This window comes from Aptenodytes patagonicus, chromosome 6, assembly GCF_965638725.1.
Source record: "Aptenodytes patagonicus chromosome 6, bAptPat1.pri.cur, whole genome shotgun sequence".
Taxonomy (NCBI): Eukaryota; Metazoa; Chordata; class Aves; order Sphenisciformes; family Spheniscidae; genus Aptenodytes; species Aptenodytes patagonicus.
In genome coordinates this window covers 32563931-32590873 of record NC_134954.1, presented here as the reverse complement: position 1 = coordinate 32590873, position 26943 = coordinate 32563931, and the positions used below count along the sequence as shown (strand labels likewise).

At 42.7% G+C, this 26943-nt stretch overlaps 1 protein-coding gene across 8 annotated transcripts in view; it reads right to left on the bottom strand.

Moving 5' to 3' along the window:
• HDAC4 (histone deacetylase 4) overlaps positions 1–26943 on the bottom strand; it is a 264132-nt gene that overhangs the window by 159543 nt on the left and 77646 nt on the right. For 6 of the 8 annotated variants that reach the window (XM_076341997.1, XM_076342001.1, XM_076342000.1 and 3 more), the window contains exon 3: positions 408–479. The exons of 1 other annotated variant lie outside the window; for it this stretch is intronic. In XM_076341997.1, coding sequence (XP_076198112.1) covers positions 408–479 — 72 coding nt within the window. Of the gene's footprint in view, positions 1–407; positions 480–17764; positions 17784–26943 lie in introns of those variants that run through there. One more of the 8 variants, XM_076342004.1, reaches the window with a different exon arrangement.

Below are 26943 nucleotides of genomic sequence, written 5' to 3'. Positions count from 1 at the left end.
TCAACAAAAGGAGATGTCTCCTTAACGGGAGCAGCAACTCAAAAACCTACTTTGCTTTGCAGTGCTCCTATTAGGCTGTGAAAAGACTCATAAGGTGCTGCTTTGTTCTGCTGTCCTCTCCTTTCTAAGGAAAAACAAGCAGCTCCAACCAGGCTAGGCTCTCCTTAGCCTCCTGCCAAGGGTGAGGGCTGAGCTGTTTAAGACTCCCAAGGCTGCTGTGCTCCGTCCTCCCTCCACTCCCAAATCCCACTCGTCCAGCCTGGGAAAGTAGATGTGTGCAAGTTCTAATAGACTCTGTTCCAGCATTTTACATTTGCATTCTGCTCTCCCACTTGCAAGATAGAGCTGCCGAATATTTTACTGCATTCCCAGAATAGGAACAACATTTAATAAAAGTTTCTTCTTACCAGAGCTAGGCATGTGGTTCACTCTAGGTGGATTCAACAGCTCTACCGGCTGGTCTCTGCCAGAAAGCCCATCTGTAAAGGGGGGGGAGAATAAATAAAAAAAAATAATAAAAAAAAAATCACATCAACTCTTTGGTTAGCTGAGCTATTTTAGACATTCCAAGCAGGGGGGCGGGGCCGGAATCACTAACCAATTATCAGTGTAAAACAGAAACACACAAGTAGCACAAATTAATAGAAACAAGAACATTAACAGGACAGCTGCATAACAACTGCTTACACTAAAACATAAAATATAAGAACTTTAGCCCGAATTGCGCTCAGGTTTTCAATCCACAACTGGTACTGATCCCAATCCAAAGAAATAGGCACATCAGCTTGTAAACCTTACCATACAATAACTAAATTGCAATTCATTCCTTGCTCAGAGAACCAAGTTAAGACAGAAACGCAGCCCTGTGAAGCAAAGTTGAAGAATGGCTGTAATATGCCAGGGATATGTTAAGGAAAACTGACAAATCACTGCAGGAGATTAAAATGCATAGACATGCATAACAAGCCTCATTTTGCATAAGTTTGGATTTCAGAAAGGCATTAAAAACATACTTTGTAAATGATATGCAGAAATCCACCTTGCTGAAGCAGTTCTCTATGTAAAATATTTCAAAGATTGTTATCCTGCATTCAGGCAGAGTTAAAACAGAAGAACATGATACCTACTGCTGTAGACTGCCAGACCAGATTTTCTAGTCACCCATTCCCCTCCCTTCTGCCCCCCCCAATAAAAGTTGAAGCAAAAAAATGCTAAATTATGTTTTCAGTACTTAGATTATGAATAGTTGAATACAGAAAACTTATTTCAAACCCATTTGTTCCACTGTAAATATCTCTACCTTTGCCAGTTCTGTCTCACTTGCTCTCCTCTAATGCCTTTCTGCACTCTGTGCTACAGTACAGATACGATCAAGCCAAACCCTGTCTGGAGACATCAAAGAAGCCACCCCATCTCTCTCCGTCAAAGCAGAGGACAGTATTATAAAAAATGCTAAGATGTCAGTGGAAACTTAAAAAACATACTAAATTTAAAAAAAATAAAAATAATAATAATAATTAAAAAAAAAAAAAAAAAATCACACTTTGTTTTCTTCTCCCTATTTTCTCCATTCCAGGTTTCTGGAGAAAAAGCATAGTTGGGTCTTCTCCATCACTTGCATGGGTTTGCCTCCAGTGACCATACCCAAGGATCAGTGCAGCCTCAGGCAATTTGTCAATAAATTAAACTATAACCATGCTGAGTTCTCCTTCTCAAACAAGTAATATAGATTATTCACATTATAATTTTTTTGGCTTTTGGTTTGTTACTTCTAGAGCCAAAAGAGTGGCTGGGCTTGCTGTACCGGCGTGGCCAACCTACAGCATCGGTGGGATGACACTTGGCCAGCTGAGCTTCGCCTGCACAAGCAGCAGTGAATGGCAATAAATGAGTAGGCAACTGGATTGAAGGGGTAAAGTGAAACATCACTATTTTAAATAACATTCAGCCATCAGCCTCTCCAGATTCACAACCCAGTGGTCACTGCAGATCAAAGAGTGTAAATGGACAGCATAAAAATATGATCCTCCCTGCTTACTAAAATGCCATGTTTTACAGCCTTGTTTTTTCTATAAAACAGGCATTTGCTATCTCAGCCCTCATTAGTAATTTTTTAATTCACTGGCAAACTGCAACCCTACTTGCTACTGAAGCCTTCGCTATGTTTCTGCGCTGAACATGCCAGCATCGCCCAGGGACCACGAGCAGCTCCCAAAACTCATCGCTTCAGCCTGCCAGCAGCTTAAAAAAAAATTTAAAAAAAAAAAAATATATATATATATCACTCTGCCTGGCTCTCCTAGCAACGAAGCAGCAGCCACCCCAGCGGCCAGCCAGCACGGCACGCGTACCTGCTCCAGCACATGCTGCAGCTTGGCCAGAGAGAGCATCCAGGAAAAGAGAACGTGCAGCAGGGAGAGGTGAGAATAGCTTCAGGAGCGTTTTCCTGGGGAGCTGAGTATTTTCATCTTCTCTGCTGAGCTATTTCAGATGAAGGTGTGCCTACAGAGGAGAAGGACCCATCTACAAAACAGAGCCTTGTTACCAGCAGTCCAGGTGCTCTGTGAGCCAAATCAATTTTGACAAGAACACCCATTTGCAGTGAGGCTGTTGGAGCGAAGGTGCCCTTTCTCATGCTAAATCCAGCAGTTTTGAACAAGTGATGTATTAAACCCATACCTCCAGTAGTACAAAGCTGCTGGCAGAGATCAACTGATAAGAGCCCACCTATTTCTAGTGCAAGACTGCAGTACCAGCTATTTCAGAAGACTCACCTGGCTGGCCAGACACCACAGATGGACACCTGCACAAAGCAGGCAACCCACTTCAATGCCGACCAAATCAAGAAAGGTCTTTTATTTTGTTGCCCATGGACTTCCTCCTCCACTGTTGTGGATTTTCAGTCTCACCAGTGCATCAGAGATCACTGACAAAAGTGTTGGTTCGGGGGATTTTTAAGACTTTTTTTTTTTATCTCTAAGAAATAAAGTATCTGCATTTTCAACTAATTTAAAAAAACAACAAACCAACACTCTTCAACCTTCATTTCAAAATGAGTAATAGATTAATCACAGAAGAATGTTTAAGAACATCTTTTAAACCACTGATGCCTTAAACACTGAAAGTGAAACCAAACTATGTAAGACCCAGGTTCTGCATTTGCTGTATCGAGTGATTAAAAAAACTAAATCTGTTTAAAAAAAAAAAAAGGTAGTTCATCAGGAGATATTTGTATAAGGCACCTCTTCTCCTAAGCTACTAGTATGGATAAAAAAAGGTTAAAATAAGATGTAAACACGCAAGCTGGCACATTGCCTCCTCCTGAGGGGTAACCTATCTCACACCCGGAGCATGCTAAATGCTTGCACCCAGCAATCAAAACACAGCAAATATGTTATCTGCACAAGTTGATTACCGTGGGGTTTTTTTGTAAAACCCTTTGGGTTGGTATGTCCAGAACATAATCATTTCACCCTACTTGCTCCTGGTAACCTACCACCTTCTTTCCCAGCCTTCTGTATCCTCTTCTCTCATGCGACTTGCAGACAGGTACCACAAGGTGCATCATCTCTGGCTGCAGGAGAGGAGCCTGCACATCCAGGCAGGCCCATTCAGCCCCATCGGATGACCCACGACATGCCTTGGGCACCTGCATTCACTCCCTCTGCAAATGCACCTCCACCTCTCCATGGGGAGGGGTGAAAGCACAAGCCTGCGGGTTGCTGTGCAGAGGTTGCAGTGCCCATGCAGCACCAGCACATCCCCGTGCTGTGGTTGCAGGCAGTAGCCCCGCTGTAGGAACAAGCATCCCTGGCATCTCCACAGCTCATAAAATGCTGAGAAGCAAAGCAATGTTGAAGGCATTTCCATTTACTCGCTTTCTAGAATCTAGACTAGTTTTGGGTTGTTCGTTTTTGGTTTTGTTTTGTTTTTTTTAATTGAAGTAGCTGCAAACAAACACACGTTCTACTCTATTGCTCCCCATACACATACCTTCTCTGTTACTACAACACATGAGCAGCAGTGAAAAAGCCAGGACCCCAGAGATATTTCAAGCTCATTTTATACAGCTACTGTGCCTCACTGCAGAAGTGGCACATATTTAAGAGAAGCCTATGCTCTGTATCCAGACTTTCCAAGCTGGAACTCAAGTGTTGTCCTTTTCCTAGCAGCATCGCAACAGCCATAGGCCAAAGCCAAAAACTCTTACTCCAGCCACCTCCAAAATGCAGGCAGAGCCTATCTGATTTCAGACACCACTTGCTGCCAGGATACTGCAGGAGATTCCCCAAAATTACAGTCCTACATCGGGTCAGTTACTTAGGGAGCGAAATATTCTTTTGCTCTGGATTGTGGTGGTTGCATAGTGTCTGTATTACTCAAAGCTGTGGTGGTTCACACCATCAATGAGCTTCACTCGACAAAAAAACTGAGCATCTTGGACTCAAACTTTTGCTGCACATGGAGAGTTAGCTTGGATTTTGAGCCCAAAAACAAAGCAAAAAAAACCCAGAACAGAAACTTGGCCTCTCAAAGCAGTTAAATATTCCTGTTGTCTCCTTGGCTTCCTACAACAAGCTAAAGATGCTACAAAAAGCAAAGAAATCCTTTAATTTCAAGAGACTAGCTGATCAGTTTTGTAAAGAAAGTTAAAATACCATTGCATTTTATGAAGCATCGTATCTACTGCCAACACAATACTGACAAAAAAAAAAACACAAACCCCAAAACAAAGCAACCATAAACCTTAGACCTTCTGAAAGGAGCAGAAGAGTCCCTTAACCAGTCTGAAGGAAGGCTTTAAAATCGTAACTGCGCTACATCAAGTTTTGATCAAGTACTAAAATCCATACACCCAATCTACCGGGATTCCTCCTTTGCTGCCCACAAAAGCACTTGCTTTGATTGCTTCCTTCTCTCTCAGATGAGCTAAATTGATGTCAAACTTTTAAAGAATTATCTGTGAAAAAAACCCTGAGAACTGACCACTGAAAGAGCAGGGGTTTGGAATCTTAGGCTGTGATTACGTGCTCTACAGAACTTCAAAAGAGAAAAAAAAAAAAAAAATCCCTGTTTTGCATATTCAACCAGATTGACTTCACAGATCCTGTTGCACCATCACACTGAAGATAAACTGGTCACCTGGGAGAATATAAGCTTCAAGAAAAGCGTGTTTTCTGCTACTGCTGCACTGGGTTTTCTTACCACCATTACTGGAGACTCTCTCCTAAATCAATTGCTGTATGATAGACCTTTGCGCAACAGGGGAAAAGCACGATGGTTTATGCCAACGCTTAGAAAGCACTGGGAGTGGTCTGGGTCTGCAAATGCCAAAATGAATACAACCAGTTTCCGTTACAAAAAAGTTTTACCTCCTACCTTTACAAAGTATTCAGCTCCAATCCTCTCCACGCTTCACTGTATCTACATGGAGAAAATTTTGGTAATTACAAAATTTAAAAAAAAAAAAAAAGCCTTCAGAAAATGCTAAAATTATCTGCGCCACACATAGGTCTACAGTTTTATTCCTGTTACTACCCAGAAGGGATCACAGGGGTGCTTCTGCAGTCCCCAAAAAGCAGATGGGGATGGGAAGCAGCTTCTCTTACCATGGTGGACAGGCAAAGAAAGTGCAAAGAGGTCAAACCATGCAATCACAATTTGACTCTTTTACAAGCCACAAACCCTGGTTTGCATAGTACTGAGACAAACCAGATTACCTACAAAATATTTTCGAGCTCTCTACTAGCCAATTTTTTCCTAAGCTACTAAAAATAATTGTCAAGAAAATGTCCTCTTGAATTGGTTCTGTGTGAATCAATCTAACGATTTCACCGAAAAAAATCAGAAAGCAGCAAGAGTGAGTTGTCCCAGCTGTACCAGGGAGGCTGAACAGGGCAGATTAATCCCAGGGCTGGCAGCAGCCGGCAAACACCAGAAACAATGCCTGCAGGCTGCCCAGTCCAAGATGCTCGCAAGGGAAAGACAAACTGCACCATCCATGGAGCCTGAAAGGAGGCAGACACCAGCCTGTCTGATTTATGGCTCGAGTTAGAGAACATTTAGAGTAGCTTAATTTCCAGATGGGTATTTCTACTCATTAATTAATAAGATGAAGCCATTATTCATTGATGGGAACTTCAACTCTATTTTTATCCTAGTCTGTTCCAAAGAGTTGTTTAAGTTACTTCAAAAATATAGCCAGGACAGGTTTGGAAGTAGCTGGGTTTGCAGGATTTAAACATGTCAAAAATAGCAAAACAAAGACAAGATGGCTACAGTACTCTCCAGAATAAGACAGAAACATGCATGTATAAAAACCCTCAGAAAAGATGAAGCAGCAAAACAAACAACAACAACATCCAAGGCAAAACCAAAAGAGACAAGGACAGGGAAGTACAGCTTTATTACTTACAAAAAAAAAAACGAACACGGTACAAATAATGAACAAAAACAGAAGGTTGAAGCATTCAGTAAGCTCTTACAGAAAACTGTAAGCAGCCTTACTATAATTAACTCTGATGAGTTTAAAAATGCAGGGCAGAACTGGGAACGAGGAGGTTATTTAAATAGTTTTCCATGTATTCAGATCTTTCGACCTGATGCAAATCACCCTGGCCTACTTGAACTCCTTGAGTAAAGCGATGAACAATGAACAATTATCTTTAAAGGGCACCCAGAGTAGAGGAAAAGGCCTACAGAGCCGTAGAAGTAAAACTTTTAAGAGAGGCAGGGGAGAAAGGCAGGAGGAAAAGATACAGAAAATCAGCATTATTGACAAGGATTTGATTTCCTAGCAGAAAGGATAATTTCAAAAGGCAGAAAAAAAATCAGGTAGTAGGAAAAGCAAGATGGATGGACCAAAGTGAAGTTGAAGGCAGGCAACCAATTTATTTCTTTGTCAGTACAACTGGCTGGAAAACTGGAAAAAAAAGTTTTGATTTTTACCCAAGTTTTATAAAATCTATTGAGAGGCTACATGGGGCACATCAGTAAGAAAATCAGGTCTAAACCAAGTACACACCTGGTTTAAAAAGCCCACTCAGTCATCATCTGCTTCTGGATCTACTATTATCCAGCGTATTGCGGTAGTTCACAATTTACTGGCAAGAGCAGTAAAGACGCATTTAAAACTCAGGTGTGCCCTCACACCACAGAGATGCCCCTTTGGAGCACAAGATGCAGAATTCAACGACTGGTTAGAAAATGGATGGATGCAAGGTTCAATGACAAATGAGTAAAACCCTACCACCTTAATGATGATGGTGATGATGATAATAATAATAGTAATAACAGTAAAACGTACAATTACAAGATGAGAAATAACTGGCAAAGCAAGGATACAACAAAGAAAAGGCAAAGCACTTCACAAAACTGAGCATCCACCATTTGGCAACGATGCAGAAGACACAAGTTCATTCCAGGATGCATTAGCAGGCACACATGCAAGGCAGGGGAGGTCATTACTCAGGGATGTGACAGCCTCCACGGCCAAAGCGCTGCCCTCAGTTTTAGATTCAACACCAGAAGATGAATTGTAGGCCATCAAGGAGAAACCTCTGAGAAAAGATTTAAAAAATGAGATAGTGGTCTGTAGAACTCAGTAGTTTTTCCAACATCAGTCTGTTCTCAGTTGAGGGAAGACAATACAGTGGCCCTGAGACTTTTTCAGGATGAGCAATTATCTGCTAATGCAGGGAGTTTGAGACCGCTCGACCAAATACATTTCTGGTCTTCTTTAGTCATATACTTTCTGGACAACACTTCACTACATAGCAGCAATCAATTATTTCTGAGAAGGCAGGGAATTATGCCTCCTGCAAGCAACAAGTCCTAAAACCTAAGACCTTGCCATTGAACTGCCAGTCCATGTCCTCCACACGAGGCAGCTACTGCCACTTGCCATTCACTGCTTCAGGTTCCTTTCCAAGCTGGTTTTGGGGTGTGCTTGGCACACAAATTGCAAAACCTCTGATGGATTGTACCATTCCCAGTAATAGAGTAGAACCTAGAGCTTCTTGTTTATATATTTCCAGTTTCTAGATAAGTAAAAGGAGTGCCGAGGAAAACTGTTGAGCAATAAGACATCCCAATAAGACATCTGCAATAGTCCAAGTGACTGGTGATGAATTTGATAATCGTTTCTTTGCAAACCACTTGCAAGGCAGTTACCAGATTATTTTGGCTATTTTTTCACCAGGAGGATACAGCTCAAAAGCTTGCCCCATGCCTTCCAAGCCAAAATAGAAAGAAGCTGTAATTTCTCAGTGCCCTATCGATAAAAAGCCTCAGGCAAAACAAGGCGGCTGACAGTAAGCCCGGGATATATAGCCATCAGTTGGCATCTGAGAGACTATCCCAACCACATCCTTTCAAGAGTGTGTATCCACATTTAAAATTAAGCTTTTGCTAAGGACAGAAAGAAAGGGGATGTTTCTGGATCAATGACTCCTGAATTTGTAGTTGTCATCAAGCAAACAATCACCTTGTTCTCCTCACTGCTTTCTAGTAAAACAACTGTGAACTTGTCTCACAAAGAAAAGAAAGAGAGATCCATTCCCCTTCTCTCCAACCATGCCACCTTCCCATCTGCTTCGGTACAACTGAAAGACACTTAAACACAACAATACTGCACTTCATAGAAATGCTCAAAGACAGAATCAGCCTCACAGTTATCTTCACTCAAGAGATGAGTTAGCAGGTGCTTGACCAGGGTTACCTTTAAAGCCTGTACAAAGACCAGCGTTAGCAGGATCAGCTTTCACTTTGCTTTGGGAGCGGGCTCTGGGAGCAACCCCCTGGCTGCCCCACTTCCTGTACTTTTCCACATTCCGTATTTTTCATTGCATCATGGAGCAGTCTGAGCACACAGACTGGATTTTTTTGGGGGGGATACACCTCAAACTCAACCCAAAACGCCCAGACTAACATGCTCCAGCCACTAATGGGGACTCATGTCTGTGGGACTGGACTAAATTCAGTCCTAAAGCAAGCTTCAGAACAACCCCACACAGCTTGTATACGACCCCATCAGCATCATCAGCTACACTCCAGAGAGCTGATCCTCTGCATGGTACTTGCCATCACAGTCATGAGCTGTTCTTCTTTGTGCCTTCCCTTTCCTTCAGCTCCTTCGCTCTGATTAAGGCTGCCTAGCAGTCTACAAGCCAGTGCAAGCGTCATCCCTTGTCATCAGGCTGCTGTCAGCAGCTTACGGGGAGGTACGCGCTGCGGAAAGTGAGAGCTCCTCACTCTTACTGGCACTGCCCAGGGAGTTATGCGCTATCTCCGTTACACGTATAAGCCCATGGCAATTTCATGGACCTCTTCCAGGCCCAAGAACATCAAGTTTTCTCCCCGCTATCAGTATATATGCACCATAGTCACATTATAAAAAGTATGTTCCATTTTACACACAATTTGGGGTTGTTTGCTGAACAACGTGCAAACAGTATGTATCTGCGTTACTTCTTGGCAGGATTTGGGTGGGTGAGTGGGTGGTTCTGGTCAACTGTATTGCTGTATTTCTAAAACCAGACCACGCGCTAATCTTGTAGTCTTGGGATACCAGGCAGCTAAAACAGGATCGCTGAGAAATAAAAGTCTCCATCCCTGACCGTTAAGCACAGTCCACTAAAACATCCTGACTTGCATATTAACAGCTATGGCATGTAACAACGTTAAAATATTAGTAATGAGAATAGTAGTTATCATGGACGTATTATTTATTTGTCTACTCATTCGAAATTTACAGAGGAAAAAAAAGTCTTCAACATTTACAAGAAAGCAATTAAGGCAGCAAATGGATTATTTCTCTTTAAACCTATGAAAAAATGCTCAGTGCATATTTCCTCTCTAATTTGTCTGCACTCAAGAATCTATTTTTGGAAGTCTCCCTAGACTGTATTGTAGCACCACATGCACTGTAATGGCATTTTAATTAGCCCAGAGAGCTGGAAGATGCACTATGCATCCGAAAGAGAAGCAGGCTAACAAAATGAGAGCATCCTTTCTCTTCCCTTCTTTGAGATTTACAGCAGCTATCAAGTCGAAATACCAATTATGGTTTCAATTGGAATCAACTGCGACTGCTATAAAAATCCAGTGCATCGCAACAGCCTACAGAATTCAACAAAAACAAACGTAGTATTTAAGCACTATTTACTCATACTTTAAAGGTGGATGGTAAGAATAAAACACTGCAGATCTCCAACAGGCAGAATGGGGGATAGAAGGAGAGGAGACAATAAAAAAAATATATTAGAGTTGGGATCTAAATATGTTAGGTTTTGGCCTGCAAGTATAATCAAGAGAACACCCATTTAGATGAAAGCTAATCCAATCCTGTTAATAAAAAAAAAACCCAACACCCCACCTCATATTATTATTATTACTACTACTACACCTCATATCCAAGTTAGCCACCTTCCATTGCCAGTGAGTGACATAATGCATAAACATCATCAGCATGGTCTTGTATATATTGAATTTGCCATAATTCTGACTTCTTACTTTTGATGCAGTAGAAACTAGGTCAGGCTGACGTCCATCTCAGTTACAGAAGAGGTTGACATATCTGGAATCATAAACCTCCTTCACACCCTTGACACTACTGATTACTCCAGAGACATTCATGGGTCCAGATGTCAGGTGGAGGATGTACAGCGCTCCACTGAAGCCAGCAGCAGACCACAGCACTCGGCACCTCGCAAGCAAGAACTATGATGGATTTTAAGCTTTCTTTTGCATTATAATCCACACAAATATTTCACAAGAGTCAGAAGATACTCAGGCGTAACGTCTACACGAGCTTCGTACTGCTTTCCCACCCAGAACCTAGTAAAGATAAATCCAACAGATCCTACTTTGGTTAACATCAAGGTAAAAGTAACACTCAGCAACAGTTAATAAGAAAAGCAACCTTTAACATATTACTAGGAAGTTATCCTAGAATCCAAATACCTAAGATGCGTTCAAACAGGAAACATTGTGGTCCTCAAGGTGTTTAAAGATTAATATCCAAATGACAATATGCTACTTTTCAAACGCCAAATCGTGAAAGCGTTGTGTTCTACTTCCTACACCATTATTTTCCTTAATTCTTTGCAGTGGGAGGATAATGCAACTCCTACTAAACATGACAATCTTCGGTCTCTTCAGCAGACTCCGATGACTTCATCTGCACAAAATTTGAAAGATATGTCATTTTGGAAATCCACGGTAATAAAATAATCCTTTACATGTAAATGCAAGTAATCTAAGGGCTGTGGTAACCTATCCATTAGATCAAAGAGATAAAGCTCACTGAAAATAGTCTGACATAATTACAGCAAAAAGGAACAGCTAGCTATTTCAGTAGACTTGCTTCCCCCTGTGGGCAAGGAAAGCCAGAAGCCCCTACAGCCAGCCTTTCCACCGTCCCCTGGAGAGTTGAAGCATTAAGTGAAGAAAAAATAAGATATAAAGGAAATAATTACGACATTAAAGAAATAGCATCTATAGTACACTTTTGATGTGTGTTTTTCCTTTTAAGCCAAAAATATCCATATTTAATGTTTTTCATTCCATTCTTCTGTAACAAGTTTCAAAATCAGCTCATTTAGTACACAGAAAATAACCACAAAGTCCAATTACGGACAAGCTCAAGCGCTCGCTTGCAGCGGAAGCAAAACAAGTATCCTACGTCCTGATCACTTGTTGCACCTTGGCAGTCTGAGAGATCACTCAGTCTTACTTGGACAAGGTGGAAAACCAAGAAATACACCTGTGCCCGCTCAATGCCAAACACCTACCTAGTAAAGGTAGGTGTTTTCTTACAGGCAGAAAAGACTGATATCTTATTTCATAAACACCATAAGCATGCCATACCAGGCTAGTACTATGTCAGAGATTTGGCTCTATTTTAGACTTAGTTTACCCAACCATTTCCTGCATCTCTCTCCTGCAGCCAACATCAGAAGGTATTTGGTGGTGGGCATCCAACACCTTCTCCTGCCTAGCACTGCCTCGAGGTCCAGCAGGACAGCTCAGGGTTTCCACCACATAGACAACAAAACACATCATTATGTCCCTGTCTCCCCAGAGTGCTGGGAGACTCTGGGTGGGGTCTGCAGGATCCTGCTATGTCCTGATGTTAAATCCATCTCGGATGAGATGCTGCACACAGAACCAACCTGGTACCTTTGCACAGCACTTCCCCATTATCCCAGCCCTATCTGATATAAAGTCAACTACTATCAACACCAGACAGCAGGAAAATTGTCCCAATCTACCTTTTCCTGAATATACCAGCCAGTATCTACCAGCTTTAGATAGCCTGTATCTAATATCTTCATGTCAATTCATGTACAGATTTCTAAAATTTAGACTTCAGATATTTTTAAATCCCAGAGGGAAGAAAAAAAAAAAGAGACTACCATTTCAAAGCATCTAAAAGTAGATTCCACTTTCACAGACTTGGTGGAACAGCAATTTCCCCACTTGCAATGAAGGAGCCGAGACTACACTGTTTATTACTATAAATATATTCATACATATTTTCCCTGCACGAAGCACTTCAATTTTAAAGGCAAGAGATTCATCAACTCTTATGGATAGCTTCATCCTTACTGCTTTTATTCTGTCAGTGAGCACACGCTCCTGGCAAGAGTGGAGGAGGGTACAATCTGCCACCATCTGCAGGGTGCTATCCATCTGAAAAGGTGACTGTCCCCAAGAAATTAGCATAGTCCAAGCATTAAACTTAACTCTGGAATATTATGTTCAACCAACAGACTCTTTCAAGGGCCATTCTGCAAAATGTTCCTGTTCCCTGCTAACTGCATGGTGGGATTTGGGGTTTTAAAAAGTTTTAATTTAGCCTTTTATCAAAAGTGAATAAAACTTTCCATCCTTCTAGGTATGTGAATGGGATAAAGCCAGTATTCCACAATCACAGGTAAATATTTCTACAGGAGATCAGTATTATCAATGTGATATGCTTAATCTGCCGAGACAGATCCCATGAACTTCAGCACACTAAAAAAAGCAAACTCCACAGGACTCCCTTGGCATTCAGCAGGAGAGGTGCTGCTGGCACCCGGCCATTTCACAATCACGGACTATTCAGAACACATGAATTCACGTTTGATAGCTACAAATTCACAGATATAATGCTACTTTAATCAAAATTAATATTTCAGCAGGTTTTAAAAACTGATTGGTGATACAAAAATGAAGCAAGGAAAGAAAAAACCTTGAAATTATCTGCAGTTGTCAGCAGAAGGATACCTACAAAGTACATTTTAGAGGCAGAAGAGAAGGGTGAACAACCTGCTTAATTTTCCCTTCTCTCCAGTTGAATAAACTGTCAGGAAGAAATCCAGCTGAAAGATAGCCTGGCTCTTCTGTGGCTTCAAACAAGATTCCAGCTCCTGCCCACACGCTCACAGGACACTCTCAAGCTAATGAGATACCAAGCAGAAAAAAGGCTTGCCTCGTTAAAGAGGGGACGAACTGTATGTTACGTGAACCAAATGGCGTGGGTTTCCTTCCTTATCCCAGCCCTGCATTTTGCTAGCACACACGCTAAATAAGACTTGTCCAAGAAACTATTTCCAAGGCAGGCTGTGTCCAAAGGCTCTGATCCTTTCCATAGCAAAAAAGGGAAGCGATAACAATTACTCAGCAACCCATTACACTAATGCTTTCAGAAAGGAGACTAACCTGGGGAAAATTCCTGGATGAAGCAGAGGGCAGGGAGAAAAGAGGCAAAGGAAAGTGATGCTCGGACCCCTCCCTGGACACTGCTGGCAACAGGAACCATCTACAATTTTACTTCTAACTACATGCCTTCTCGCCTTACAAGCTGTAGCTTCTTGAGTGGATGGCAGAATTGGAAAGAGCAGAGGAAAAAAGGGAGAATTTTTCATTGAGGAAAATAAATATGGAGACAGGGAAACAGAACCATCAGCAAAGAGCAGGACTTGGGTTTGATGGAGCTGCTGGGTCCCAGGTGGCTGTCAGAGTATAAGGCTTCAAGTTTCAACCTTTCAGAGTGCTCCATCAAGCCTCTCTTCTACAAAACAAGAGCTAAAATACTGGGGGAAAACCCCACACAAGTGAAGATATCCTTCAGAGATCTGAGAAAACCTCCAATCAAGGGCAAAAACCAAACAGCATGGTCAGGGAAGCTGGACTGGACATGTCTGCTTTACACAAAGCTTGTCGGAGACCTACAACTCCAGAAGCTTGAGCAAGACCCCAGGAGGACTCTTCTCACCTCCCTGCTGTCACACCAACCTTATTCAATGTGCATCAGGACAACACACTTGGAAACAACAGCAGCTCCATGGGTGCTGGTGCCTTGCATCTTTATCGTCATGTATCACAGTAACCACTGCTCCTCTCATCCCCAAGGCTTGAATTTTGTAGGATAGTGTAATTTGTTTAAACCCAGCTCCCTCCATTTTCACATACGTCCATGAGACTGGCAGAATTTATAATTAACCCATCCTGAGTGAGATCAGCCTGCTCCCCCATCTACCCAGTGCCAGGTGTAGCTCGATTGGGTCTGAAAGTAAATGCCTTGCTTCCTTCTACCTGTTACCTGTTTTATCCATCAGGTCAAATACTTCATCCTAAGAACTTATATTTAAACGTATATTTGAACTACAGCAGGCACGCACTCATTTCAGCTCGTACCGCTGTATTGGGGTAAGAGCCAGCAGTCAAGATGGAGGGCTGGCCGGTCTGCCAACTCACCCACCCGCACGCATCTTCCTTGGGTACCTGCACAGCCTCTGCAGCACTACCTTCCCAAGAAACTCATCCTTGCATGTGGTATCTTCTCCACATCCAAGCCTGTTACTGTAACAGCAAAAAATCTGTTGCTCACCAGTGAAAAATCCTTCTGGTCAAACATTTTAAGGATCAGAGACAAGCTGACCATACCTATTAGCAGCCTAAACTGCAGTCCTCCCTAAGCCCATTGAAGACAGCAATCACGTTTAAAATGCCATCTTCTCTCTCAGAAAGGGAAAAAGACAACTTTTGTTTCCTTGCTTTGCTCATATTTCAAGTAGGTGCACATAAAAGTTTAAGAAATTGGTGTACAAAGTTTAGACAGTTATTTCTGTGCAGTCTTATAATAGACCATCAAGACAAAGTAGTCGCTACCAGAAATACTCCAGCAAGGAAGAGCTGCAATATCATCAGCATGTGAAGGGACAGTCCACATGAAAGGAACAAGCACCGATCTCCAGGGTTTTACATACCGAATTCATGGTGCTGCTCTGGGTGAAGCTGCCGTGCGGCACCCCAAAAGTTACCGACATCCAGACATCAAAATCCTTTCCCAATGCGCTAATTCAGGGTGCTCAAGACAAAACAGCCAACAGAGACAGTGTCCAGCAAAGGGCAACTGTTTAATCAAAATCATCAGTTAAGCTCTGAAACGATCCTGGAATTACCCGAATAAACTGCAATTAAAACGATGTATGCAATTCAAAACAGCTGTGCCCACCGTCACCATACTCCGAACTTCAAAGCTGGCACTTCACTCTCAAAATGAACAAACCCCCTAAAAGTGCCAAAGATGAAAGCTTATTTTTAACTAAAGATAAGAACATGGAGCCATTCATAAAAAGACTCTGTTTTACTTTACAATATTCAAACTAAGTATTTCTGTGGAAATTACTGTCTTTATATTAGAGCTGTGAAGACGATACACACTTTATACAGAGAGCACTGGATGGAGACCCTGAAAGCCAGTTAGACAGGTAAGGGTGTATCTGTACTCACAGGAGAGGAGGGTGGCAAAGGACTTCTTATGCTGTCATGATAACACCAACAGCGAGAACAGGCGTTTTGCTTCTTGTCAGAAAGGCAGAAATCCCATCAAAGGCATTAATGTACTTTCTGAACTGCTCGTGATTGAATTTTGGTAGCAGTCCATCAATGGAGTTCATAAAGGAGCTCTTCCCAGCTGGCTCTCCCCAGCTCACACCAGAGCTGTGGCAGATCTTTCCAGGATTATGGAGGGTCCTTGTTTTGGTTTTAGACCGGTTTCAACACGCAAATCTTCTGTTCCAAGGAAATATTTAATGTTTCCTTTTTTTGCATTAATCACCAGCACACACATCTGGCAGTCATTTCCAGCCTTGTGCCATTAAACTCAGAGCAACGTCCTCCAGCAGGTAAGAACACAGGTATCATCATTCAGGTGCTCCCTGAAAACCTTACTTGCCAACAGGAAAAGTGCAACTTGTACCACCTCACATCCACTGAAGGCCAAGAAAGCTCCTGAGTTCCTGACCTTCTTGTTGAACACAGTTTGTGCCACAAGCCCAGGTTGCTCCCCCAGCTTGATAACCAACCCCAAAGGCAGGCTCCCTCGAATGAGGCTCTCCAGCTTGCTTCCAGATTTTCTTCTCATAACAGGATGCACTATTTTAACTGCTGGCTGTACAGCTGGACATCAGAGAAGGTGCTAGGAATTACTCAAAGAAAGATATCTTGATGGGAAGGGAAAGCAGAGCTACAATAATAGCCAGCTGAAAAGGCACAAGACCTCGGAAGCACAAAGAGATGTTTTGTAGGATGCCACAAGCAGTGTGCTGCCATGTGTTCCTCTAGGCAGCTCTGATTTTCACCCACAAGGTTGCACGGGCTTCATCCTGCATGCTTCCAGCTCTGACTTACTGCCAAACTCAGGCTATTCTGCTGCAGCAATTCCTTCCGCTCTCCACATTTTTCACAAGGAAAGTCTCTTCCACTCCAGCTAGATCGGGCGTTTCAGTACACTTGCATCTGTGGAACCCAGGACACTGGGATGCAAGTTTCCATTTGGATAAATTGTGTGCATTCCAAACGGTGTAAAATCTTCATCCTCAGTCTCCAAACTGTTGCATTTCTCACAAACCTGAGACTCCCCTGGGTATCTTTTCTTGTCTAGGAGAAACCCAGGCTGTCTTACACTTTGTCAGTAGTCCCTGTTGTTGATGAAAGTAAAACTATTATTCTCATGAAACTGAGAATGCTCACAGAAACCAGCTTCAGTATGCACCTCGGGAGAGAGAGACCGTGACTCACCCAGAAGACAGCACCCAACACCTAACCTCAGCGCCTGCTTTGATTCACTGGTGATGGAAAGCAATGGAAAGCTCTGGCAGAGGAAAACCTTGCCAACACCACGAGAAAGGTACAATCAACAACTCCTCCCTCACACTCAAAATTTCTTTTTTTCCTGTTCTATTGCAAATAGGGGGTTAACACAAGCTGAAATGCTCATGTAACACAATGTTTTTTTCTTATCACTTTAACACAATGGATCATTTTTCCATGGCTGGCTAATATAGTAGTATTAGATAATATTAGTAATATAAATTTGCTATAGTAAAAGCATTTTAAATTGAATTAAACACAGTAACATGAGAATAGCACATTTTGAAATAGAAATTTCTAATCCCGTCTGTTGAGGAGCAACTCCCGTATCCAAGCCAAGGAGAAGCAAGTCCATTTTACCATGAGGCCAACCCAAAACACTGGGCTTTGCATATGTTCAGAATAACACCAGACCCTCAGTACTGGGGGTGCAAAAAAATATTGTCTGCCATTCTCCCTCCCTCCCTTTTACCTTAAGGTTAATGTTGCTCAGTCACTGCACACAGCCAAAACGCACGCCTGCAGTGCCATGCTGCTTCAATAAAATTACACACGAGTGTCTACTCCTTACCAGACCGGGACAGACTCCTTTCACCCCAAACAGCTTGCAAGATAGACTCACCCAACTGACAGTGCTGAGTGGCTTCAAACAGCAAAGAGGCACGTTAACTTTAACAGCAAGACGGGCCAAAAGAAATTCACAGCTCTGTGCTGAAGTTTCCTTGATAAATAGGACAAAAGCAATGAAAGTGTATGTTAAGGAGTAATACTTGCTCATTCCTTTTGAGCACATAAGCTTTTACCTGCAGTGTGCAGTCTCACAGGGGACTAAAGCGCTAAACAACCCCACAGACTGCACTTGCATAAATGCCGCAACCACCCGGATGTGCACAGTACACAAGGTCTGTCCGGAGACAGCATTAATGCACAGTAAGAAATCTCAGGAGTTTTGACACCTAGGTGAGGTCTGATATCCATGAGGATTTCTCCGAATGCAGAATCAGTTGACTGCATGATGAAATATTTTTCATGTGTTACGAAAGAAAAAAGTTCATAAGCAAGGAAACTATGCAGATGAACTGCAAGCAACATACTGTGAACCACCTAAACATCACGCAACCAAAAATGTGTTGGACCAACAGTGAAGTCCCCATTCCCAGCTCAGGAAAGTCCAAGATACCAGCTGCAGTGGCCCAACAGCCTGCATACCATCAGAAAGCTTCTTAGGTTGCCCTAAGGGCCCTCTCAATCCTCTTCTCCTTCCCTCCAGGATGCAGTCTTAAAAAAAAAAAATCCCATTCCAAAAATGAAATTAATACATTACTTTCAAAACCAAGTTAACCCAACAAGGATAAGCCATTAAGACGACTACATTTTTTTATTTAAAAGCTCACTCCCAAGTTCAAGCAAAACTAAACACTGATTTATGACCACTGAAAACATCAGGCTTTAAGTTGCACATGACTTGACAGGAGCAGGTTATGCTGAATATAGCCATATGCTGTCAACTTGCACACTGAACCGTCTGTGAAGCAAACGCCGCTGTAACCCTATAACTGTAAGCGGAAAGGCAAGCTACACGATCCTAGCTATAGAGCATTTGACAAACACGTACCCCGCCACAAGCAGGAAATTAAAAACCACAGCTAAATAAAACAAAGACTGAGAGTTGCAAGCAATGCAATAAGCCAACTTGTAAAAATAGCAATGCCAAGAAGTGTCATCATTCTTAGTAATCAAAAAATATCTGGGGAAAAAAAGGAAAAGTCAAAGCTTTTTTTTTTTTAAGTCATTCCTGTTTTGTTATATTGGTTTTTGTTTGATAACTGCAAGTAGAAAAGTGTAAATGAACATACTTGTTTTTACTGCTTAACATATTCCTTAAGGCACCATTTACTCAGAAGTAATCAGGAAAAAAAAGAAGGATTTCAGGTTTTGTTTTGTTGTTGTTTGGTTGTTTTTTTTAAATCTGAAGTTATCTCCCATTTCTCATCTTAGAGCCATGCCTCCACAGCTTTCTGTGTGCCCCAACAGAAAGCCAAGTGGCACCTCCCAGAAAGCCACCAGAAGTCCACTAGAGCTTTGCCCAGCTGAGGGGTCCCTCCTTCCCATAGAAGGGGGAAGACATTTAAAAAAAAGATTATCAGCAAATGGGGGAGTGGGCAAATCAATATTAATGTCTCATACTACCGTGAAACAAATTTTCAAAGAGCGAGGCAGACACGGCCATGCAATAACCTATTCCCAACACTGCAGGAGTCTGGTGCCTTTGCTGCCGATCTCATGGACACGGCGCTGCGTGGAAGGGGCCATCCCACCGCTCTGAGCTGCTTGGAAGCTGCGCCAAAGCTGTACCGACATTGAAATGGCCAGAGAGCGATTTTACACATACGTTTAGGAAAGCCACAAAACAGACTCAAGACTTCTTGGGGTGGGAGGGATGCGTGTAGGAAGATGCAAATTACTAATTACAAATTACTAATTAGAAACTGCTACAAAAAACATCCAGAAGCCCCACGCTGGTGCAACCAGAACTGTCCACACCGAGTCCGAGTGCTCACTCCTCTCCCATGCTGCTGGTGAGATTTCTTCTTTTAAGCAAAAAAAAAACCAAAAAAACAAAAAACCAAAAAAACCCACCACCACCAAAACCAAAAAAACCCACAGTTACAAGTCTCTGGGTTATGCTTCTGGCTCTGCTAAATAACCAACAAAGATGAAAAGGCTCTGAACTAGGGCAGATTAGACAAAATAACCCAGTCCTTTTCAAGTCAGTGATTCTCTCCTTCACAAGTGATACTGCTTTCACAAGTAGGACACTCTGGAGAGGAGACATATGCTGCCTGGAGTTATGCGCCAATATCTTTAAAGAATATTTTTGTTTAAAGCACAACAGGCCTTGAACTCTTTCTCTCTAAATAAATTTAAAAGCAATGCCTTTTCCTTCATAACACCTTTCCAAATCCGTATTATATATGTTGAAGACCATAAAACAGAAGACTGATTATATAGAAGACATGTACCACATCAATTAACACATTTATATAAATCACTGTATATGTGTCAATTATATGCATTTATATATACAGTTATTGTCCTAAAACAAAAATATATTCCATTAGTTTACATGAACAGCAAGTAACAGCACATTCAGTAAACACACCATATACCAAAAAAATGTGAGAAAAATTTAAAATGGTATAAAGAGGACCTCAATTTATTTGGAGATGTTTCAGCTGGAAATACCTTTCTGTAAGCTTTATCCTCCCCTCTTTTATGGTGGGAAAGAGTGACTGCAATTTGGCAGTTTCCTTAGATGGTGGGTTCCTGGTTTCCCACTACAAAACTGCCTTCCCTGCTTACTGGTGACCCATAGGAACTGCCTCTCCCTGCACTGCAACAGGGACGTTAATTTTGTGCACTGCACAGCCTGCGGAAGAAAAGCCCAAGGTGGGCACCAAATACAGATGAGCAGCCCTAAAACAGCCCACGTATGAAACGAAGCTGAGGCAGGGGAACAGGGGCACAAGCGTGTGCTCTCCCATCACGTTCAGGGAGCGCACCCATCCTTCTGCCCAGCTCAGGAACTGCCACACACAAACCATTCCGCAGTCCACGGTCCGGAGAGGCACCAGCCAGCTCCCAGTAGTCATGGCACATGGTGGCGCACAGCACTCCCCAGCACCTTTCACCCTTCCTTTCTAGCTTAGGTCATTCCTTGGAATGATTTAAATATCGTAAGTATGAGATTTTCTCCCTGTGCCAAGTCACTTCAAGACATTAACAGCAAGGTGGGATCTCAGGATGACGAAGCTGGCAGCAGCTAAGCAACACTGGTGCCGCCAGGGGAAGAGGAGTCTGCTGGCATTTCCCATGCTCCAAGGCATTCAGCGCTAACTAAATGGTCGTATTCTCAGTTTCTCATTTCCTAGAACTAGTGCACATTATTATCCTGGACATATTATCCTACCTGTATGTTATTTAAAACAAAACAAAAAAACCCCAACATGATTTCATACTTTGCTAAAAGACAAATGCCTCCATCAGCTTTGGCTGCATCTTTCAGTGTTTTACACTGACAGCTATTTTTGTTTTGCTCTCCTCCAGCCAGTGACGGAGAAACCAGCCCTGTTCATCTCTCATACATTGCCATGCTGCCTTTTGCTGGTGCAACAGCATCTGGAGGCAGTGCTGCAGTGACAGCCCCGTCAAACCAGCAGTGCCAATCAATGGCCTCCCTGAAAAAAATCAATTCTGGCCCACATTTCAATAAGCTGAACGCCCAGCTAGCAGGAATTGTTCATCCTTTGTACACCATGTGCAAAGGAGCAGCTGAAAACACTTAACATTTCTCAATTCTGTTACTCTAGATGAGATTCCCCCTGCACTGTGTACGGTTTTTCATTTCTTGAATTGGAAATGCATCAAGGCAAAGCCGATCCCACCATTATTGAAGTGCTGTACAAGAAGGATTTCATCCAAACTGAAGCCTTTGGACAGGCTTTCAGCACAAAACCAGCAAGCTCACACGTGAATGGACCTGCAGAACAGAAATGTGTCTCAGCTGCAGAGGTCTGCATCAACCCATACTCAAAACGGCACATTCAACACAACTTTGGCCAACGGGAAAACCCCTTGATGTGCTGCTTCCCCAGGCACTGCTCTGCCACTGGGATCCTGCAGGCAAAGCAAGCAGAAGCAAAGAACAACCCCAGTTTATGCAATTCCTACCCTTTCCTAGCCATGAATCTTGTGTTTTGATCCCTCTCTGCTATATGTTAAGAAGTCACCAAGTAATGCAAGAGAAATCCTTGCTGCTTTACCTCTAATTCCTCCTCAATACACAAGACATGTAGTTTGACAGTTCGCTATTAACATACTGTTCTCAATCCACAGTTTAAAATTCATCTGTGCCCCTGCATCATTGTCATCCTGTACTGCTGTCTCCGGCATACATGAGGTTTGACCTTTTCAGATTTACATTTACTGCGTTCAGAGTCTTTGTGAGCTCTGCTACAAAGAAAAATGAACCGAGAGGAATTTCTGGAATGGTGACTGGACTACTGATGTTTCCTAGGGCAAAACACAGACTGCTTGTATTCCAGCTTCCTAATACCCTGGTAAACAAGAGAAAATTGAATGACAAAAGCAACCTAACTAGCTGGAATCTTCGGCAAGATGGAAAACAGACTTCCATGGCTGCCCAAGTGAAGACACTTCGGCAGTTAATGTTTAAGGGTAGCACAAACAATGCTCCAAATGAAGAATTCAGCCAGGGTGCGGGAGCAGACTAGCAATTGTATTTCTAAGTGAAGAAAAGCCAGGCACTTACTTCCAAAAGCGTCCCACCATGTATCCAGCCTCACGTTTCTCCTTTTCCTTTGTGCTGCAGATGCCGTATTCATTTTCATAGTGTATTTAATTTATATAGATGCTTTCCATCCAGCTGCCTCAGTACCACACCAAGTTACAGTGTGTTCCCAGGCTGTGGGAACCCCCAGCCTGGAGCAGACCTTTCTCTCCACCACCAGCCCCAAGGAGGCGGCATGCATGCTTTTCCTAAAGCATCGGCCACTTGTAATACATGCTCAGACCCCAAAATACTGGATTTACCAGCGCTCCCACCCTCTGTGACTATATCTGTACAGTTGCACAGGAGTGCAGAACCAGGCTCTTGGATAAGGATGATCAGCTCCTGGACAATGATGATCTTTCTTAGATGGAAAATATCTCTGGGCTGAGCTATTCAAAGTATCACCAAAATCAGGCCTCCTCAGTCCTAAACGCTCTTCAGTGCTATAAAGCACCCATGTCCAAAAGTACTACCAAGAACACAAAGCAGAAGACACCATCAGCACTAATATTAAGTTAGAGCATGAAGAAGTTTTCAGGGGGAAAAAAAAAACCCTCTTGGTCAGTCATCTTACTAATAACAAGTTAACCTCTTTTATGTATTTCATTTTTTTTAACATGTTGATCACTGAAAATAAAGAGCACGAAGAGGAAGAGATGGGTTAAGTTCAAGGAATGACAGCATCCCCCAAGCATCTTCCCCACAGATTCTCTACCCCAGACCTGCCACCTCACTTTGTAGCTTGCCACCCTGCAAATCATCAGCCTCCTACAAAATGCTCAGTCTCAAAGTAATTCTCCCTCAAAACAAATTCATCTGCAATGTATAATGAATTGGTGAGATTTAAAATATTTTTTATTTAATAATCTGTTGATATTTCCAGCATTGTACACTGAACAGACAGGAAAGACACAAATGTGCACGTACAACACTGTTACAAATCAGAAGCACTTGCCTCTGTTTTTAGCAATTTTTTCCTAAACTACTATTACCATGCACAGTCTATCCATCTTGTCCTCCATCAATAAAATCTATTGATCAGTGTCAGTCCTGAAAATCCAGCAAAAAGGTAAAGAGAGCAGTAAGAAACTGATAGCTGACTGCAAAGGAGACAGTTCACGATACATAGGACATGGGGAATTACTGTCCGAAGGAAGATGGGCAGCAAGAGACTCTAGGAAAGGTGCAAAGAAGTAGGAAAATATGACACAGCTGGTAAAAGAAAAAACCCACCTTGATAGTCCTGCTCGGGGCTAAAAGCCAGCTCGCTTTTAGCATTTCTTTGAAAGCACGACCCATGAAAGGGAGAGTTTACGATATCCGTAAGCTTTTGAGCAAAGTAGCTAAAGAAGTGAGATCAGCAGATCTTTGCCACGCCAGAGGGGTGATGACCCAGGTACCACTTGGTACTACAGTCCCCTGCCCTTCCAAAACCAAGCATTAAGGCAGGGTCTGGGTGTTTTTCTGGCAACTCAAGACATGCTGTACACACAGTTCTCACAGTCTGAGTGCCATGTCCTGAAAAAACACCCAAGGAAGCAGAAGAACCACCTTTAAGTCTTTAAATGATGGCTGATTTTTTCACCCCAAGAGATTAAAAAGTGCACCAAGAAGAAAACAAATTATCAATGGCCTGCAAAGTTAATTTCACTCATTCTTAAATTGTGGTTAGCACCACAAAGCCCATATTTGATCATCTCTGGCTAACTAGAGCTCCAAAGAGACATGGGGGAAGAAGCTAGTGTGTGTAGGCTACTCATGAACCCCTAACCAAAAGGCCCCAAGCAGGCTGTCCCACAGCAGCTGGCTGGGTGTCACCACCAGGGAGGTGACACCTCAGCCCTGCAGGGTAGCACAGCTCAGTGACCTGCACCCAGTCTCACAGAGAGTGGCTAAGGAAAATACAACATGCTCTCCGCAAGCAAGGGAAACCCATTCTGGTACACTTGGGGGGGGGGGGGGGGGAACCCAAACCAAAAAAACAACACACAAAACCCACACACTCGGTCTACATTACCTTAGACTTAAACCCATAGAAGAATTATTTGGAAGAGTTAAAAACTACCCAAAAAATATTTGCTCACCTTCCCTCTGGTTGAGGACATCTCTCATGTTGCAATATACGTGGCCTGGAATGAAGCTGTTGACTCTTAGATGCAGGCCTTGAGATCACACAGAAAAGAGCTTAATACAAAGCTACTGAGATTTCCAGAAGTTACAGGGCCCTAAGTTTCTGCAGAAAGTCTGCACGGTTTATGTTGTAATGGAAATTTGAAATCATAATTCATGTTTTTTTCATAACGCCTTGGGAAAACACCCATCCCCAAGAGACTCGGGACAAAACCATTTACAGAGTATTAGGAACACCACATGCGTGCCCACTTTTGCTAGGTATTTTGAAAAACAAAGTCACCAAACAGCAAGTACACAGTTCTGTGCCTCATTTGATATTTAAAAATTATATAAGTCCTGAATAGTTCCAGCCATTTGAATGATTCACCCAGATGCTCTGAGTGAGCTTTAGAAGAGAGGGGGTTTTGGGGTGGGTTTTTTGGTTTTGTTTTGTTTAATTTAAGAGCTACCTATTGGAAACACGAGGAACGGCAGAGCAGAGAAAGTTTAAATCACACAAACTCAGATTTCACCCAAAGGAGTAAACGACAACACAAATACTTTGACCTGAAGCCCATAACAAGTCCTGAGACACACGTGCTGTCAGACATCACGTCAGGACCTGCATATGTAGACATATATTGGAATGTGAATACATTCCCAATTGCCAGCGAGTGGGGAAGGAACAGCTTCTGCATCCCAGTCACAGGCAGAAGCAAAACCAAAAGAGCAGCCAATAAAACGCAGTTCAGACCATGAGCAAGCATTGCTAGCAGATGATATGGTGGGTTCTCCAGGCGCTTGCTGTCCTCAGAAAGGGCCGCCAGCCTGGTCTCTCCTTGGTTCACTTCATTTTCACTGAAACAAATCACAATCATTCAGGGGTAGGAACAACTTCACAGGGTTAACTCCTACCTCAGTGCTGTAAATTCAGAGTCTGTGTCTGCAGCTGCACCTTAGAGCCATGGGAGAAGACCTGAAACCTGGAGCCACAGGCAGCTTTAGTGAGGTAGAGCACTGAACTGCTGCAATTGAAATCCTTTAGTAGCAACTCGGGATCAACGAAAGACGGAAAAAACTTGCAGTTTCCTCTTCTGTAACCATCAATGGCAGCTGTGACCACACAGGCATCTCCATACCCAGGAGTGCTGGAAGCGAGCAGCCCTGCGTTTTGCCTGAGCTAAGCGGGGAAGCAAAAAGCAAAGAAACACAAGGAGGAGGGCACATGAACAGGGGTCTTTAGAACAGGGCTCCTCCAGAAGCCCACAAGCCTTGCACACAACTCCATCCAGACTCACTTCTTCCTCTACAGGGCACACCGACGCACAAATACACAGCAGACAGAGCAAATATTGCAAGTCGGTTTGGGTTTCAGACTGCTAGGGGAAAAGTGGAAAGAGAGGCTTCTTCAGGCATAGCTTTGTTGGCTCTCAGAGGTGGGGAGCTTGGCCAGCCCTCGCCTCGGGGAAGGGCAGTCAATCTGCTCTTGCTATGCTGGCAGCACCTTATGCCGGGTTCCCTTAACACACATCAAATGATTAATAAAACCACGTAAGGCAAAGCTATTTTTACTCCTGTGGACACCATTAGAAAAGCAAGCCATCCCTTGCAATACAGTGGTTTTCATTATGCACGTAAAATTATTATCTGTCCTCGAAAGTAGATACTATATATAAAGTCATCAAAAAGGACTTTGAACATGCAGTTTAGAAACACACAGATCAATGGGGCTCTTGTTTACCCACAGTTTAGGAATCTTCCCTCTTAAGGAGGCATTGCATTAATCTGGTGCTGGTACTATACAGCTGAGCTTTTATGTATGTACCGCCAGGCAGCACCTGGCAGCAGCTCCTCCAAACATAACGCACACTTCCTACATGAGACTGTGCGGCTGCATATATATACATGCATATGCATGAGATGGTGCTGCTGCAATATATACATGCATGTGCATAACGCAAGATGCAACTACTTAAGGCTAATCCAAAAAAAAAAACCCAGAATATATACAACTGAAATTCACAGCCACATATTCACATTTGCTGCGGAGACAAAGACCTGCTTTGAAAAATAACACAGCAGAATAAGGAAAACGCATTAGGCAGATTTTTAAACACTCGGGGCTTTTAGAGCAATGAGTGGCATGGAAGGGAGTAAGTTTCTTTTGTTTCTGTCACCAAGTGTTTCATCAGACGATGACTGCCATAAAAAGGAAAGGGGGGGAAAGCATGTGGGTGTATGAGTAGGGACTGAATAAAAAGATGCTAACCCTGAACTTTGACAGTACTTAAGCCTAAGAGGGAAAACAGTAACAGAACAGTAACTAGTACAGTTCC